The 17,150-nt window shown below is 48.4% G+C and overlaps 1 protein-coding gene across 1 annotated transcript in view; it reads right to left on the reverse strand.

The window, feature by feature from the left end:
* The window catches only part of ITGA11 (integrin subunit alpha 11), a 107,146-nt gene extending 94,238 nt beyond the window's left edge, over positions 1-12,908 (reverse strand). Inside the window, exon 1 of the mRNA XM_017666963.3 lies at positions 12,573-12,908. Coding sequence (XP_017522452.3) covers positions 12,573-12,624 — 52 coding nt within the window. The 5' untranslated portion in view covers positions 12,625-12,908. The remainder of the gene's footprint in view (positions 1-12,572) is intronic.
* Between the last annotated feature and the right edge of the window lie 4,242 nt (positions 12,909-17,150).

Below are 17,150 nucleotides of genomic sequence, written 5' to 3' on the forward strand. Positions count from 1 at the left end.
TCATGGTTTCAAAACTATTCCAAATGTCTACTGCTACTTTTAGGTCCTTAGAAGAGTTAAGGGCTCATGACTCTATCTGCCTTTGCTGGGAAACACAGGCCTGCCTCATGAAGTGGTAAGCTCTCTGTCACTGGAGGGCTGCAGGCCAAGGAAGGCCACTTGCCTGGGATGTTCAGGCTCCAAGTTCCCTCTCGGGCAGAAACTTGGTACTGAGGCCTCCTGAGAGGCCCCCGAGGCCAGGACTCCCCATGGACCCGCCATGCACTGAGTTCATCTGTGCTCTAGATGAAGTCGTTTGAAAAGAGAGTGTCTGTTGTCAATCTTTCTCATGTTACGTGCGGCTTTATAGTCACAGTCGAGGTTCTGGATCAGGAGCTGCTCACAGAAGCATGGACACATAGCCCTGAAGAGGTTTCGGAATCATGAAAGCCAAATATTTGTTTTAGAAGTGATTGAACAGAAGTCTTAAAAGGGGACATGACTCACTCAGACTTAGTACCAGAGTCTCAAACTGACCCACAGGGGCTCATTGGGGCCTTCTTACCCCAGGCTTGGAGGGCCCAGGTAGTGAGAGATGTCGTAATCCAATCTTGGTGACGATTTCAACACATTCAGGATAACTGGTGGGGCCCTGGCCACGCCTGCCCGTGTCTCTGCCCCTGGCTGGCCTCACTGTCAGCAGAAAGCACATTCCACAGCCGATGTTTGGCTTGTGGTCTGGCCTGGCCCTCTTTCTGGTTTCTTCTGCTCTGAAAGACTTCTAATATCAGGGTCTAGGCTCTCTTTAAGTTTGGGGCATGAATCACTGCTTCTGGGCCTGGAAAGGGGATGGAGGGATAGAAGGCTGATGCTGCAGGCCTCCTTCTGACGCGGGCCCGCATACCTTCTAAGGCATGTGTATGTGCCAGGCTCCCAGTCAAGGCACTTGAGTTGGACTCACTTCTGAGCTCCCAGCCAGCATTCCCAGCTTCCCGAGGGCCACCTCCACCTGGGCCCCATGAGCCCAGCAAAGTCCACACGTTCAGAACTGACTCAGCTTCCCCCTATCACAACTCCTCGGCTGCTGCCCTCTTTCCTAGGGCCAGTGGCACCACCTTGGCCTCTCAGGTGCTTTCCTTCCCTGGTGACCAGGCCCGTCCATCCCGTCCCTCATGGGCTCCTTCCTCCTCTCATCTCACTGTCTGGACTTCAGGCGCCTGTGGCTCACCTGGGTCACTGCAGTGGCTGCCTGACCATTCCACCAGCTCTCAGCTGTGTCCTGTTGTGTCCAACCCCCACCCCCTGGAGTTTCTCAAAATGCAGATGAGAACATGCCACTACCCTCCATCAAAAACCTCCAGTGGCTCCGCACCTGCTGAATCCAAATGCCTTGCTTGGCACTCGGGTCTCCGTGGCCTCAGCCCACTGTCGTCAGACCATTTACCCAGGTACACTCTCTACCCTTCCTGAATTTCTAAATAATCTCTCTCACCTCTCAGATCCCAAGAGCCTTTTATCTGTAGCTCTTATAGCCTTTGTTAATATCTCCCTTGTATTATGGTTATTTATCTGGAGATCTCTTTCTGACTGATCCATAAATTCTTTGAAGAATGGGATATATCTCTTATCTTTTATCTCCCAGAGAACCTAACACAGGGCCTGCCTCATACAGGCTACTAGGTTAAGACTTCTGGAGGGGTGCATGTGCAAAGAAATTTAAGACATCTCTCTTGCTCTTAAATATCTTTCTGTTCTTGGATAGATTACTTCCTACATTCATTTGACATATTTTAATTGAGTACCTACTATGTCTGGCACTGTGTGAGGGCTAGGATACAGAGATTGATAGGAGATATGGTCTGTGCATAGTCCAGTGGGGAAGATGTTCAGACAGTTGGAATACTGTGGGTGGGTGAGGTACAGGGTATCTTGAGATCACACAAGTTGGGTTCCAAGGTCTGACTGAGGGGTTCAAGTGAGGCTTTCAGAAGCAAGTAGGAGAATAAGAAGAAGGCACCTAGGAGAAAGGAGAAGGTAGAATGGGATGTAGGGAACAATACAAGTGAGGGCCAAAGAGAACTGGTATGTTTGAAAAGCTAAGTAGGTCACTCAGGTGGGGACACGGCAGGAGTGTGCAGGTGCCCTGGCCTGCACATGGTGCTGCTTAGAGGTAGGTCTCAGTGCAGGCCAGGGCCAGCCATTCAGCATCTGATGAGCTCTGTCTGGACTTAACCCAATGACATTAGGGAGCCACTGAGGGTTTTAAGCAGGGGAGTGACTACACAACTCAGTTTGTGTTTTAGTGTCACTTTAGCCGCTACTGAGAAAGGTCTGATGGATGGGGGCCAAAGAGACAATGACACCGGAGTCGGGGCTGAGGCCTCAGCCACAGGGGCCCCTGCTTGGCTGCTCGACCAGCCTTCTTCTTCGTGATGGAGCATCCCTTTCTCATCCAGCCCAGCTTTCCCTTTGCCAGGACTCCATCCCAACTCAGGTGCTTCCTTCACCTGAACAGTCAGCAGCCTCAGGAGACCCTAATGGGCTTTAGTTAACCCCTGCTGGACACCTTCCACTTCCCCCAGTCCCCTGGGCTGGCCCATCTGTCTGTGGGCAGTTCTGACCAGGATTCTCAGCCAATAAGTGTCCCTCTAGCATTTCTTTGGTTTTTCTGGGTTGGCCATACAGTGATCAGTAGCTTAAGGCTTTTGCAGGAGACACCGACAGGGCTGCCAACAAATGACCCTCCAACTACCAGCTCTTACCTTTAACCTCTACCTGTGCTCAGCCTCTCAAACTCTGACTTTAAGTTGTGTCTCCAGCCCAGCCTGGCTACAAATTCTGTGCATGTTCAGGCCGGGTTGATGGGATGGGGGTGGGGAGCTGGAAAAACAGAGTCAGGAGAACTAGTTAAATCTGGGCCTCACCAGCAAGTCACTGTCTTGCCCTGGACAGCGCTTTTCTGCTGCTTGATTGGGGATTGGGTTTAGGTTTCATGGGGGAGTCTCAGCCATGTCTCCCATTAGACTCATTGAGGAGCTTTAAAACATACCAGCACAGGGCTCCACCACGGAGAGTAATGAGGTGCTCTGGGTGGGGCCTGGGCAAGAGTCTAGTTTTACACCATCATTCTCCTGTTCATCCAGGATTGAGGACACTGGATTTGCTGATCATCTGCAATTCCATCACAGACCAAGAAAGGAGGCCGAGGTGGGCAGGTGAAAGAACCTGGAGTGACCCCTTATTTAGAAGTGTTAGCTCAGCAGGACCACAGCAGTACAAATACCTATGGCTGCAGAAAGGCCAGCAACTTCAAGTTCTGGCTTATTCCATTTGCCAAGGTGGCTATTCCAGAGCTCAATGTCAAATGCTTAAAGGTACCCCCAAAAATGTCCTCAAAACAATCTTGGGACAGTAATTGCACAGAAGCATCCTCTGAATTCCATGGCTTAAAACTGTTTCACAGCCGTGGTTGTGTGCCTTAAGAATTGTTCCATGGACAGACATGCTCGCTGTATCTATGGACACCAGCACTTCGCATGAGCCATATAGTCTTGTGTGGCATCTGCGCTCTCCCACCCCAATCAAGTTTCTTGAGGCAGAGACTATGTCTTGTCTAATTTGGAGTCCCCAGAACCTGGAGGTACCTGAGATTTGGTGGGTGCTCAGTACATGTTGGCCGAATGGACAAGCCATTCCATTTCTTCATTTACGAAGTGGGATCACGGTGCCTCCTTGCCAGATTACAGGCCTGCGGGGAGAACTACGTGAGAAGAGCTGGGTATCCGACTTGTGAAATTGCTCAGACATCCGCACTCAGAAGGACCCCTTCTTAATTTAATGCTCTTCTGTGGCCATATTGATCCTTATGATTTTTAAACAAGGAGCCTTGCATCCTCACTTTGCAGTGGGTCCTGCGGATGATGTATCTGGTCCCGTGTGTTTGATAAGTGGTATGAACAAATTATCTATGGGACTTCATGAGAGGTCTACAGAGAATGATTTCAATGATCTTGTCTTACCTGCCTGGCAGATATGTAGGAAATCTACCATTAGAACCTTATTCCTCTGACTGAAGCATTATTTGCTCCTTAAATTTGTCTGATGGGTATAGCAAATTAGGTTCCTAACCTCATCTTTGACCAGAAGGGCTGCCCCTGAGTTCCTGTATGGTCTTGGGAAAAATCACAGGAAAATCACTCAGCCTTTAAGAACCTCAGTTACCTATGTATCTAATGGACATCCCAACCTTAGCAGGGCCTCTGGCCTTTCCTGGCCCATCCTGACTCATAGAACAAACATATGGGAGTGCAGTTTGCAGGCTGTTGGGAGTTGTACCCACTGGCTCATTTCATGATTTTTCCAAGGCCTTCCTGAGGCCCAGTCCTCCTGATTTGCAAAGAATTGGGCCTTGGAAATCTGTAGAGTCAGGATTTCTGGTAGCCTGGCCAAGCTGGGGTGATATTGCTGGAGAAAGAAAGTTGTCAGACCCAGAGGTGGAGCCAGGAATCCCTTCTCTGTGTCATCCTATTTGAAATCCCAGAACACGTTGCTATAGTAACTTGCCTAACTTGCCCTACGTACCACGTGGAAAAAACCTCTGCCTGCCTTAGAGCAGCATCACCCAAGCCAGAGACTGGGTTCTATGTTATAGGATGAGGCCTCCCATCATCCACAAGAGTCAAAGTAGGGCACCTCTGACTGGCAGTGAAGTAGTGGGCTAAGTGGTTGGACCATGCCAGGCAGGTCCCCCTGCCTCAGTTATTTGGTCTGCGAACTGGTCCTGGTGCCTAAAGTTCCACCATCAGCTCCTTGTTCCCTGGGCTCAAGGCACAGCCGAATAAAATGCAAATTCCTTCCATTAGGACACATGAAGATGTTGTTACTCATTAGCACTGCACGGCATGAAATAACTCATTAAGAGCTCAGAGCAGGTTTTGAGTAGGGGAACGGGAGCAGAGGAATGCCCAGCGTGGGCCCTGAGGATGGGCTGGAGAGGGAGCCCTAGGGCAGTCTAAGTGGTCCAGAATATTGGGCTTGGGGGCAGGTGGTAGAGTCCTCTGAGCCACAGTCTTGTGAGGGAGAGGGGCGCCCACATTACAAGGGGCCATGGGGGGCAGGGAGGACCACGTCTCACCAAGCCCGCATCTTGACTGAGGAAGCACCAACTAGGTGAGTCTGAAGGAGGGAGTGGCCACTCCTGGGCTGGCGCCCCTGTGAAGGGCTGTAGAATGCAGACTTCATTTCCTGTGAAGACAGCTCCTTCAGCAAGGGTATCATTTGTTTTTCTACATCCTCCAGGCCCTTTGCCTGGAAAGATATCATTCATGGATCAAGAGCAGTGGCTTTGGGCTCAGACAAATCCTGTCACTACCCTCACTCTATCAGCATCATCTTGGACCAGCCATTTAACCTCTTAGGTGCAACCTGGCAACCTCATGCAGCCATAGTGAGGCCTAACTGAGGTGCACAAAAGTGCTTGACACAGTGGCTGCCACAGATCAAATAAGCAGTGAGAAGGGCATAATCTGTTAATTGAGGGTTACTGGGGGCCATGTGCTATTCTAAGTGGTGGTTTGAATGAACCACATACAGATCATCTAACCCACTTGTCAGTCTGTGAAGTCATTTTTCTCCCCATTTTACAGTTGAGGAAAACGAGGCCCGGAGAGGCTTATTCAGGGTCACCCAAGTAGAAAGGATTTGAATGGAGGCAGCGGACCTCTTGGACCACGCATGCTCTGATTGTGACTGCTGCTCAGTAAAGGTGTATGTAGGCAAAGGAGGAAATGAGGGCCAGAGGCAGGGAGGGGGTGTGACCACACTGACATTTTCCTCCAGGTGGGATTTATTCATCTTGTGACTCAGGTCATAAGTACACAGTATGAAAACCCTTCATGGAAATTTCTTGTGGTTATTTATTTTGGGTTTACAAGTTGGCCAACTCCAGTCTCTTTCCTCCCCTCCTTCCGTCACTGGTAACAAACTTCTGGGCTTTCAACTAAGAATTTGTAGTTAGGATTTACATAACAGGGGTTGAGGATGGTCCCTGCCTCGACCACCCCTCCCTATAGTAAGCACTCACTTCTGAGGGCATATGGCAATTTCTGGAGCACATGATTGTTTGGGGAAAAGTAGTTTCAAATGGCTGTGAATCCTTGATGGTAGCCCACAGTTTGGTGGTGGTGGTGGTGGGGTGAGGGGCATTAAGTGATGAGGACCAGCATAGATACCATGTTTGAAATGTGTTAGTGTGTGTTTTGAGCTTATTTTGTAGCTGGCCCTTCCTGAGTCTGCCAGAGGCCATTGCTACCTGGGGAGGATTATGATGGATACTTTTTTTTGCAATTACAGTAGAACAATGTTCAACTTTGACTCTCAAAGTAAGATCTTGGAGCCTATAGTGAGAAAATAATCTCCAAAGTCAGGCATTGTGGAGAAAAAAAGAGAGCTTTTTGAGTTTTCCAAACTCCCTTCTATGTAGCGAGAGCAAGCCAGTACAGAGGGAACATACCTCAACAAAATAAAAGCCATATATAACAACAAACCCACAGCTAACATCATAGTTAGTGGTGAAAAGCTAAAAGCTTTTTCTTTACAATCAGTAATAAGACAAGGATGTCTATTCTTTCCATTTTTATTCAACATACTAGTGGAAGTCCTAGCCACAGCAATCAGATAAGCAAAAGAAATAAAGGGCATCCAAATTGGTAAGGAAGAAGTAAAACTGTCACTATTTGCAGATGACATGATACTATATATAGAAAACCCTAAACACTCCACCAAAAAGCAATTAGAACTAATAAATGAATTCAGTAAAGTTGTCGAATACACATTAATACACAGAGATCTGTTGCATTTCAATACACCAATAATGAACTAGCAGAAAGAGAAACTAAGAAAACAATCCTATCAATTGTATCAATTGTATTGAAAAGAATAAAAAATCTAGGAATAAATCTAACCAAGGAGGTGAAAGACTTGTACTCTGAAAACTGTAAGACACTGATAAAAGAAAGTAAAGATGACACAAATAAATGGAAAGTTATACCATGCTCATGGGTTAGAAGAATTAATGTTGTTAAAATGGCCATCTTACCAAAGCAATTCATAGAATCCAAAGCAATGCAATCCTTATGAAAATACCAGTAGCATTTTTCACAGAACTTGAACGAATAATCCTAAAATTTGTATGGAACCACAAAAGACCACATAGCCAAAGTAATCTTGAGAAAGAAGAACAAAACTGGAGGTATTATATTCCCAGATTTCAAACTATATTATAAAGCTTCAGTAATCAAAACAGTATGGTACTGGTACAAAAACAGACACACAGATCAATGGGATAGAATAGGAAGCCCAGAAATAAACCCACAGCTTATGTGGGTTTATTGGCATATAAGAGACAAGGCAAAGGAGACAAGAATATACAATGGGGAAAAGACAGTCTTCTCAATAAATGGTGTTGAGAAAACTGGACAGCTGTATGCAAAAGAATGAAAGTGGACCACTTTCTTATACCATATACAAAAATATATTAAAGACCTAAATATAATACCTGAAGCCATAAAATTCCTAAAAGAAAATACAGGCAGTAAACTCTTGGATATAAGTCTTAGCAATATTTTTTTGGATCTGTTTCCTCAGGCATGGGCCACAAAATCAAAAACAAACAAACAAACTAACTAAAAAGCTTTTGCATAGCAAAGGAAACCATCAACAAAATGACAAGGGGGATGGGAGAATATATTTGTAATGATATATCCAATAAGGGGTTAATATCCAAGATATATAAAAGATTCAACACCAAAAAAAAACCCAATCTGATTAAAAAATGGGCAGAGGACCTAAGAGAAACACTTTTCCAAAGAAAACACACAGATGGCCAACAGATACAAGACGTTCAACATTATTAATCAACAAGAAAATGCAAATCAAAACCACAATGAGGTATCACCTCACACCTGTCACAATGGCTAGTATCAAAAAGATGAGAAACAAAGCATTGGCGAAAATGTGGAGAATATGAAACCCTTATGTACTATTGGCGGGAATGTAAATTGGTGCAGCCACTGTGGAAAATGTATGGCAGTTCCTCCAAAAAGTAAAAATAGAAATACCATATGACCCAGCAATTCTACGTCCATGTATTTACCTAAAGAAAACAAAAACACTAATTTGAAAAGATACATGCACTCCTTTGTTCATTGTTGCATTATTTGCAATAGTGGAATAACCTAAGTGTTAATATATGGAAGTAACCTAAGTGTCTATCAATAGATGAATGGAAAAAGAAGATGAGGTATATATACACAATGGAATATTACTCAGCCATAAAAAAGAATGAAATCCTGCCATTTGCAACAACATGGATGGACCTAGAGGGTTTATGCTAAGTGACATAAGATAGAAAAAGACAAATGCCATATGATTTCACTTATATATTGGAATCTAAAAAACAAAACAAACAAACAAACAAAATAAAACATAAACAGACTAAAAAATACAGAGAACAAACTGGTGTTGGCCAGAGGAGGGGGGAAGTGGGGCAATGGACAAAACAAGTGAAGAGGATTAAGATTTATTTTCCAGTTAAAAAATAAATAAGTCACAGGGATGTAAATACAGCAGAGAGAATGCCATAATATTTTAATAACTTTGTATGGTGACAGAGGGTAACTACACTTAACTACATTTATTGTAGTAAGCATTTCTTAATGTATATAAATGGTGAATCACTGTGTTGTACACCTGAAAGTAATATAATATTGTATGTCAACTATACCTCAATTAAAAAATAATTCTACCATAAAAAAAAAGAGCCAGTTGGGCCAACACAGGAGAGAGTTTTGTCCTAAGTAACGAAGGGAGAGGATGGAAGGGAAGCTTCCCAATGCTGGAGGAAGCTTCCACTACAGGAGGGGAAAGAAAGAGGTTCAGAGAGGGCAAAATTAAGGTCTGTGTGGGTGGGTGGGGAACAATGAGAATGGCAAGGAGATAGACATCTCATCTCTGGGGGGGTCCATTGTGGGGTAGGGATGGAGGTATGGCAGGCAAGCAGGAAGAGGGTAGCACTCTATTCCCATCTCTTAAGGGCCTCAGAGCCTGCATATGGAAGGGTCCAAAATCTCCTCTTCTGATGGTAGCTTAAAGGTGTGGCTGACAAGCTCCCAGAAGGGCAGGCAGTAGGGAAGGCAAAATGACGAATTTCATCAACTTTCCTGCTCTTCCAAAGCTGGAAGGCAAAACTTGGATCTCTTTAGTCTTTACACACCCATGGTGCCTAGTACTGTGCTTTTTCCATACAAGGTTTTTCTGCTGAGTAAGGTGCCCCCACAAGGACACACAAGTTCTCATTACAATCAAGCCTGGACCAGGTCTTTGGGGAGAGTGGCTTGGAAAGTTTAGCTTTCTTAGGGCCTTGGCACGTATGTCTCCTCTGAGCTTGCAACACCCCAGCACTTGCTCTAGACTTCTCTTAGGGACTTGAATTTGAAAGGTACATCTCTGTGCATCCTTAAGTCCCTTACTGAATGGTCAATACTTTGAGCACTGACGATGATGATGATTATGGAAATGAAAGACAACTCATTGAGTGTTCAATATGTGCCTGGAACTTTCTAAGCACTTTATATATATTTGCTCATTTAATCTTTAGTTAACTCTATAAATTCTATTACTATCATCCCCATTGTGCAGGTGAGAAAACTGAGGCAAAGAATTGCTTAGTAACTTTCCAAGGGCACAGAGTCCTAACTGGCAGAGCCCAGACCTATCCCAGGCAGTGAGACCCCAAGACCTTCGTCCCCAATCTGTATGATCTCCCTGTGTGTCTTTATGAGGCCAGGCAGCTAACAGGTGCTCGGTAAAGGCTTGGTTTAAAGAATCCTCACCTCATCAACCCTTATTACAGATGTGTTAACGATAGGAAAGTTCTGATGGATCTGTTCTCTCTGAATGTCAGCTACAAAAGTCTTTGATCTTGTCTACTTGGTTTTGGTTTTTTTTTTCCTGGCTTTCTTGATAGTTTTGCCTACCCCATCACCCTGCCCAGGCTGCTGCAGAAGTTCTGGAAAGATCAAGGCTCTGACCTCATAATGGTCTCAATGAGGACTCACTCCCAACTTGGCCTGCGACAAGTCCCCTGCCCAGCCAAAACGTGCCCAGCCAAAATGTGCCTTCACCAGTAGGCAAACATCCTGGTAATTCTCACACTGAATCCATGCAATGCACAGATGAGAGATTAACATCAATCCTGCTCTAGAGCCAGGGGAATGGATCCAATGACCCTGTGACCCTTTCAATCTTGAGTCCAAACTGACCAGTCACCTTTGTGGTTTTAAAATATTCACGTTTTTGTTCTTTAACTAGTTCCAGGAAATTAACTTCTAACATATGAACAGTCCTACTTTAAGGCCTGTCCTCCACTCTGTATACTCCTTCAAGGCCCAGTTCAGCCAGTATCTCCTCCAGGAAGCCTCCCTTGCTTATCTGAGCGGGACTGAACTCCTCTTGTTTGGACTGCGGCCATTAGTTTCTCTGTGCTGTTCATTCCCTAGTGCCTCTGTTTAGCTTTCCCTGGTGTTGCCTTAAGTCTCAGCTCTAGGCAGAGCCCAGATTGCACACACACTTGGGTCCCACCCCCAATTTCTTTTAAGCAGATGGCATTCCAACATGATTGATATGTTTAATGAATCCCATATTTCAAGGACCCAAACTGACCAGACATAACTCACGGGTGGTTTTCTCCATAGGAAGGGAGCTCTGAGTCACAAATCCTGTCCCTGTCCCTCACCCTACTCCCCTACCCTGCTATCACCCCTGCTTGAGTATTAACAACCATTGCTTCAGCTCTATGGTGCGCCAAGCCCTGTGTTAAGGACTTTTCTTGCAGGGTCTCACTTAATCATCCTGATAACTTCATGAACTCAGAATTTCTATCTCCATTCCACAGGAGATGAAACCTGTTGGAGAGATTGCATAGCCTGCCCAAGGTTGGACAGCTAGTGGACAGCAGAGTCAGAATGAGGGGCCAGGTCTGATTTCAAAGACTTTGCTCTTAGTTGCCTGAGGTCTCTAGCCCCTAAGGCAGCCACTCTATCTCAGGGTCTGGTGGGATGGTTCCACCTGCCTGGGGTCACACAGGAGCACATTCCCTTTTCCTGTGGCTGGATCCCCTAGTAATCTGAAGACAGCTCCCGGAGTTGTCTCCCCTCCTGTCTAAATGACCTAGAGTGGGCTTCGCCTCCTCCTGCAGCTGGTTTCTAGACGGACACCTGCCTGGTCACTGCTCTTCCCTTACTCTCCAACTCAACAGCTTAATGCCTCAATGTTTGTTTTGTGACTCTAGGATCTGAACTGAACCCTACCAGCCAGAGGCCCTTTCAACTACAGGCCCTCCCAGATGCTCTGCTATAGACCCACAGCATGGAGCACTTGTTTCCGTGGTAACCCGGGCTGAGGTGAGCGAGCACAGGCTGCGGGGGGCGGGGGGTGTCTCCACGCCTCTCTCTCTCTCTGCCCTCGCGTCTGACCCTCAGTACCGGCCCGGCCAGCCCCTGACTGGAGCCCACGCTGAAGCAAAGGCCGGGCGGCCAGTCCCCAGACGGGCGCTGGTCCCCTCCGGAGCACTCCGCAGGGCCGAGGAGAAGCCCGAAGTTTTCGCGGTCAGTGGAAGATCGCCACTGACCGCCGCCGCCCCTGCGTGGCGGGTTGGGCCGGGGCTCCCGGTGTGGAAAAGCTCGGGCCGGGTGATCGGGTGCGGAGAGCCCAAAGCTGGACTCTCGCTCCGGTAGGGGGGGGGCGCCCTGCCGCCCAGAAGCCCCCACCGCGCCCTGACACCTGGAGGGCATTAGGTGAAGTCGCGCGTTTGGGCGACGGCAGCTCCCCCCGGATTACTGAATAATTGCATAATTCCGAGCGCGCGTTGGGGGTGATGCCCCGTCCCTACCCGGAGTGTCAGGTAACGTTTCCGGGGCCCCGGACTGCTGAGCTGCGCCTGCCACCTCGGCCCGGCCAGCAAAGGCTCGGCCAGCCCTGGGGCTTGGCTCCGTCCCCTGCCGGAGGGTCTCTGGGCAGCTTTCGGCAACCGGGTCTCCCCCAGACCTCCCGGGCCGCGGCGCCCGGCTCTCCAAACTTCAGGGCGCCCCCTCCGCGCCAGGCAGGAGGGCCGCCGACGCAGCGCCAGCTCCGCACTCCGGTGCCCTTCCCAGCCCCGGCCGCGCGCCCTCCGCGCTCCCGGGACGCCCGAATGGCCCCGGCAGCGGCGCAGGAACCCCGACGTGGCCCTTGGCAGTAGCCAGAGAGCCCATCGGGGCCACCGGTCCAAAGTGCTTTTCAGTTCGAGCCTCTTCAGCTCTTCCCGAACTCGCTAAACTCTGGCCCTAAGTCGCCTCCGTGCGCCTCGCTCTTTGGCCGAACTTGACGGAGCCGCGACACTGCGTGCAGCCGCTTCTCGGGGGACCAATGTCCCTAAGAGCGGCCAGGGTCCGACCCAGCCGGGCGCACCCCGGCCTGCTCCTGGCAGCTGGACCCGAGGCCCCGGAGGGCCAGGGAAGGGCCCCCAGGGGAAAGGGGGGGGCACGGGCGACACGTACCTGGCCACAGGCTGAGCGCCCAGGCCACCAGGAGGCCCCTGGGCAGCCCCATGGCCCGCGGCGCGGCGGCGGGAGCCGGGTGCGGAGCGGCGGCGGGCGGCGGCGAGCCAGAGCGGCAGCCTCCTCGGCGCGGCGCCTCGAGCCTGCACTGCGCGCGGTCGCGGGCTCCCTGACAGCCCGGCTCCCTCGGAGGAAGTGGGAGGGCTCGAGCGGCGGGGAGGGGCGCCCGCCGCCTGCCCGGCTCCACGCCAGCCTCAGCCCCTCTGCCACCTGGGCGGGCTGCATGCTGCGGCCTCGCCGCCGTCTCCGGGATCTGTTCTCCCCGCACCCCACCTCTGCCTTAGGAGAAAATCCCGGAGAACGGCTCCTGGGCAGCACCTCACCCGTGCAGCGCCTCCCTCCACGTGCCCACCACCAAAGTCAGAGTCTGTTCAGGAACAGTCATTTGTACTCCTGTTTCCCAGAGATAGGAGCTTCGCAAAGCTCAGAGGGTCATCTCAGGTGACCCGGGACACTGGCCGTGACTCAGGCCTCCTCTGACCAAGGGGAGTGGATGTCCTTCAAACGTCCATTCAGAGACATCCCCCTGTCTCCCTGCACCCTGGAGCTTGGGAGGCAAGGACCACAGTGCTTCTTCTGACTTGGAATAAATAAAGCCCCCTCCACCTTCACTCTGTCCGCCCCCACACCTGAGTCATCCCACAGCATCCAGGAGGAACTGCCCTTTTTTATCCTAAGAGTGAAGCTCTTCTTTGGAACCCAGCTATCTTTCTTTCCAGCTTTTCTAACCACTGGCAATTAAATTCAACGCACATTTGTTACACAAGCTTTTAAGTTAGGGCCTAGACCAGAAGCCGTGGGTGTGGAAGCCGGCTTTTGCGGAAGGGGAGAGAGCTGAGGTACAGGGTAGGATGTGGGATGAAAGCTAGAGCAGAGGTCCCACAGAACTTTCTCTGGAAAACTTCCCCTCAGCACCCCTCCACCCCCCGTCCTATCCTCACCGGGTCAGATTCCCACGTACATGCTCATTCTCTCTCTCTCATTTTTCTTCATTGTATTTAGTAGAGAAACTACACATCATTTGGTATAATCATTAGACTAACTTTTCTCTCCTTGTCTAGCCTGAAAACACCATGAGGGTAGAAATCTCTGTTTGGATCACAGCTGGTCACTCAGTGCCCAGCACCCAGCAACAGAGCAAGTAGGTGGACGGATGGATAGGTGATCAGCACAGGGGATGGGTAGGGGAACACAGTGTGGAGTGTTCTGTCTGGGAGGGATTGGAGGGCTTCCCAGAGGAGGTGACATTCAGTCTGGGTCCTGCAGGATGAGGTAGGTTTTGAGAAGGCCCAGGTTCATACAAGGATGGTAGTGGGCATTGTGCCTGCCCCTACCACCCCCCCGCCCGACCCCAGCAGTGCTGTCTCCTTGCTAGCTACCCTGTATCCTCTGGTATCCTCACCTCTCCCACTCAGCCACAGACTTCGGGGTGGGGGGGCAGCTGTATGTGTGTGTGTAGGGGGAAGGCACGTGATTTAGGCTGAAATGAATCAGTGTACTGCTATCCCCTGGCTGTGGTCTAAGGAAGGGCAGAGTGACAAAGGAAGAAACTTTTTTGGGAAATAAGCTTTCTTGCTCTTCTGAAAAAGCCCTTAGAGTGGATTAACTAACTAACTATCTCTCTCCTACCCCCAAATACCCTCCCAGGCTGACGTAAAGGATCATGTAGTTGATTGGGGTCAGGGTGGAGAACAGAGATCTGGCCTTGGACTGAAGCAGATGCTGGATGACAGAATGGAGAAACTAAGTCCAGGAGGGTCTTCTTGAACCCCCTCAGCTTGCTCCCCTGAGGGCTTTCAGTAACGTGCCAATGAGTCCCCTTTATTGTCTGAGTGATTTGAATCAGGGTGCTTTGAGCTTAGAGCATCCTAACTGACAACAGCTATCCCAGGGGCTGCAAATCACTTCCTGCCTACAGGAAATCATGCTCTCCCTAGTGGTTCTCAAACTTCAGGTGCATGGGAGGGAGTTACCTTGAATACTTATGAAGAATGCAAATTCCCTGAAGATCTGGGAGTCCCGATGGCACCGTAGGCACTCTGGTGTGTGGGGGAGCTTGAAGTCTGAGCTAGGAGACTGCACACTGCTTGCAGAAGGGGCTGGTGCCTGGGTGAGCTGCTGCTGGTCTTCAAGTAGCAATGCTACTGTTCATTAGCTCACACTGTCCTCATCAGGAGTATGGGGGTGCTGAGTACAGTATGTGTGCCTTCCTGTAATCTGGGAGGTGGGACAGGGAAGGGTGCCTCATTTATTCTTTCAGCAGGTACTTGAGTGGCTCTTGTGCCTCTGTGTTCTGCAATACCCACAAGAGAAGCCCCCACTTGAGCTGAGAAGATGAGCCGTAAGGTCATATTTTTTTACATAACCATTGTGTATTATTTAATCATTCATTTAAATCATTTATTATTTAGTGATGGTTAAACATTATTTAAATCACATGAGGTAGCTGAGTATAGGTGACAAATGCGTGGTCCCGGTTCAGTTTGGAGAAGCTCAGAGAATTGGATGAAGGGCTTAATGGAAGCTGGAATTTGCAGTGAGCAGTAATAATAAAAATAATAATCCTTTACATGTACATAGCATACTTATTTTTTATTGAGATGTAATTCCCATAACATAGAAGTAGCCATGCAATTAAGCAGTTTAATATATTCACAAGGTCATGCAACAACCACCACTAATTTCAGAGCATCTTTCATCCCCCAGAAGAGAAACTCTGCAATCATTAGCAGCCATGCCCCGTGCCCTCACCCAAGCCCCTGGCAACAACCACTCTTCCACTTTCTCTTTGTATTTGTCTATTTGGGACATTTCATGTAAATGGAATCATACACCACGTAGCCTTTTGTATCTGGCTTCTATCACTTAACATAATGTTTACTAGGTTTATCCATAATGTAGCAGGTATCAGCATTTTATTCCTTTTTATTGCCAAATAACATTCCACTGTGTGGATATACCACATTTTGCTTATCCACTCATCAAGTGGTGAATATTTGATTGTTTCCACTTTTTGGTTATTATCAATGATGCATCTATGAACATTTGTGTACAAGTTTTATGTGAACACGTATTTTCAGTTCTCTTGGATGTATACCTAGGAATGAAATTTCTGGGTCATATGGTAACTGCATGTTTAAGCATTTGAGAAATTGCTAAACTGTCCGCCCAGTGCCTGCACCATTTCACATTCCCACCAGCAATGTATAAGGGCTATCCATGGTATTATACTAATTTTGGAATCTCTTTAACACCTAAGACCTCATTTAATATTCACAAGAGACCTGCAAGGAATTATTTTCAGTTTTTAAATGAAGAAATGGTATTGGTAGGAAGTCTTTCAGTTGTAAGTAACAGAAACTCTACACAAACTGACTGAAGCAGAAAAGGGTGTGTACAAGCTCATGTAAACAGGAAGTGCCAAGTTGATTTGTGACTGATATAGCTGGATCAGGAGACTCAAATGAGGCTCTTGGCTTTTTCTCTGTTTCTTCTCTCAGTTTTGCCGCACTCTGCTGTCCTTTTCTACAGCAGACAGGATTCCTCTGCCTGCTAGAAAGATGTGGCCAGAAGGCCCAGGCTTATCCTTTATAGATGTTAAAGGGAGAGAGACAGCCTTCCTGCCTGATGCAGCAGACGAGCCCAGGGTTTTGCTTCCTGCCCACCCCTGAAGCCATCAGTATCTGGAGAATATGGTGCTGGAATTTGCCTAGTCTGGGGCACACGCCCAGCCCTGAGCAGTCAGGAAGAGAAGGGCATTATGACTGACACCCCCACCAAGGCCACGTTTTATAGGAGAGGAGTTCCTAAAACAAACAGAAAAAGGGGATGACAAAGCACACTAGATAGATAAAATCCATAGTTGCTAAGCCCACTTTAGAAACCCTGTTTTCCGGGTTGCTGGACTTTTGACGTCAAAAGAGGGGCAATCCCTGGCCAGCTGGGACAGATAGGTTCCCCTTTGTCTGTCTCTCCTGGACCCTCTGCCTCATTTTCTTCAACTTTCTTCTCCAACAATCCTCTCCCCACCCCCGCACCTCCCGGCCCAGGTAGAGCTCTCTCCCACCCTCTGTTTCTTTCTCTCCACCCTGTTCTTTGCTCCCAGGTGTCCCCCTCCAGGGCAGCCACTCTCCAAGTCAGTACTGGGGGAGGTCCACTTTGAGGCAGACCCTGGCTCCAGGGCTCCTCTCTGCCCCTGTGGCCACCCCACCTCACCTCCCAATCTGGCCTCCCTGTGCCTTGTCTGTTGGTCTGTACTTAGGAAATACAAACTTTTTTTTTTAAAGATTAACTTAAGCAAACATACAGTTATTGGGAAGGCACATCTGCCAAAAAAATGATATAAGAAATTCCAAAGCCAAAAAAAAAGGAGAAAAGAAAGCTACAAGATGGTTTTTGTTATCTGCTGTTTGAATGATGAGTGCCATTGATCTGGGCCAATATTGTGGATGCTGGGAGGTGACTGCATTTGTGACACACACATGGCCTCAGAGGGCTTCCCTTGGTCTCCATTATCAT

This window comes from Manis javanica, chromosome 8 (genome assembly GCF_040802235.1).
Source record: "Manis javanica isolate MJ-LG chromosome 8, MJ_LKY, whole genome shotgun sequence".
In the NCBI taxonomy this organism is placed as follows: domain Eukaryota; kingdom Metazoa; phylum Chordata; class Mammalia; order Pholidota; family Manidae; genus Manis; species Manis javanica.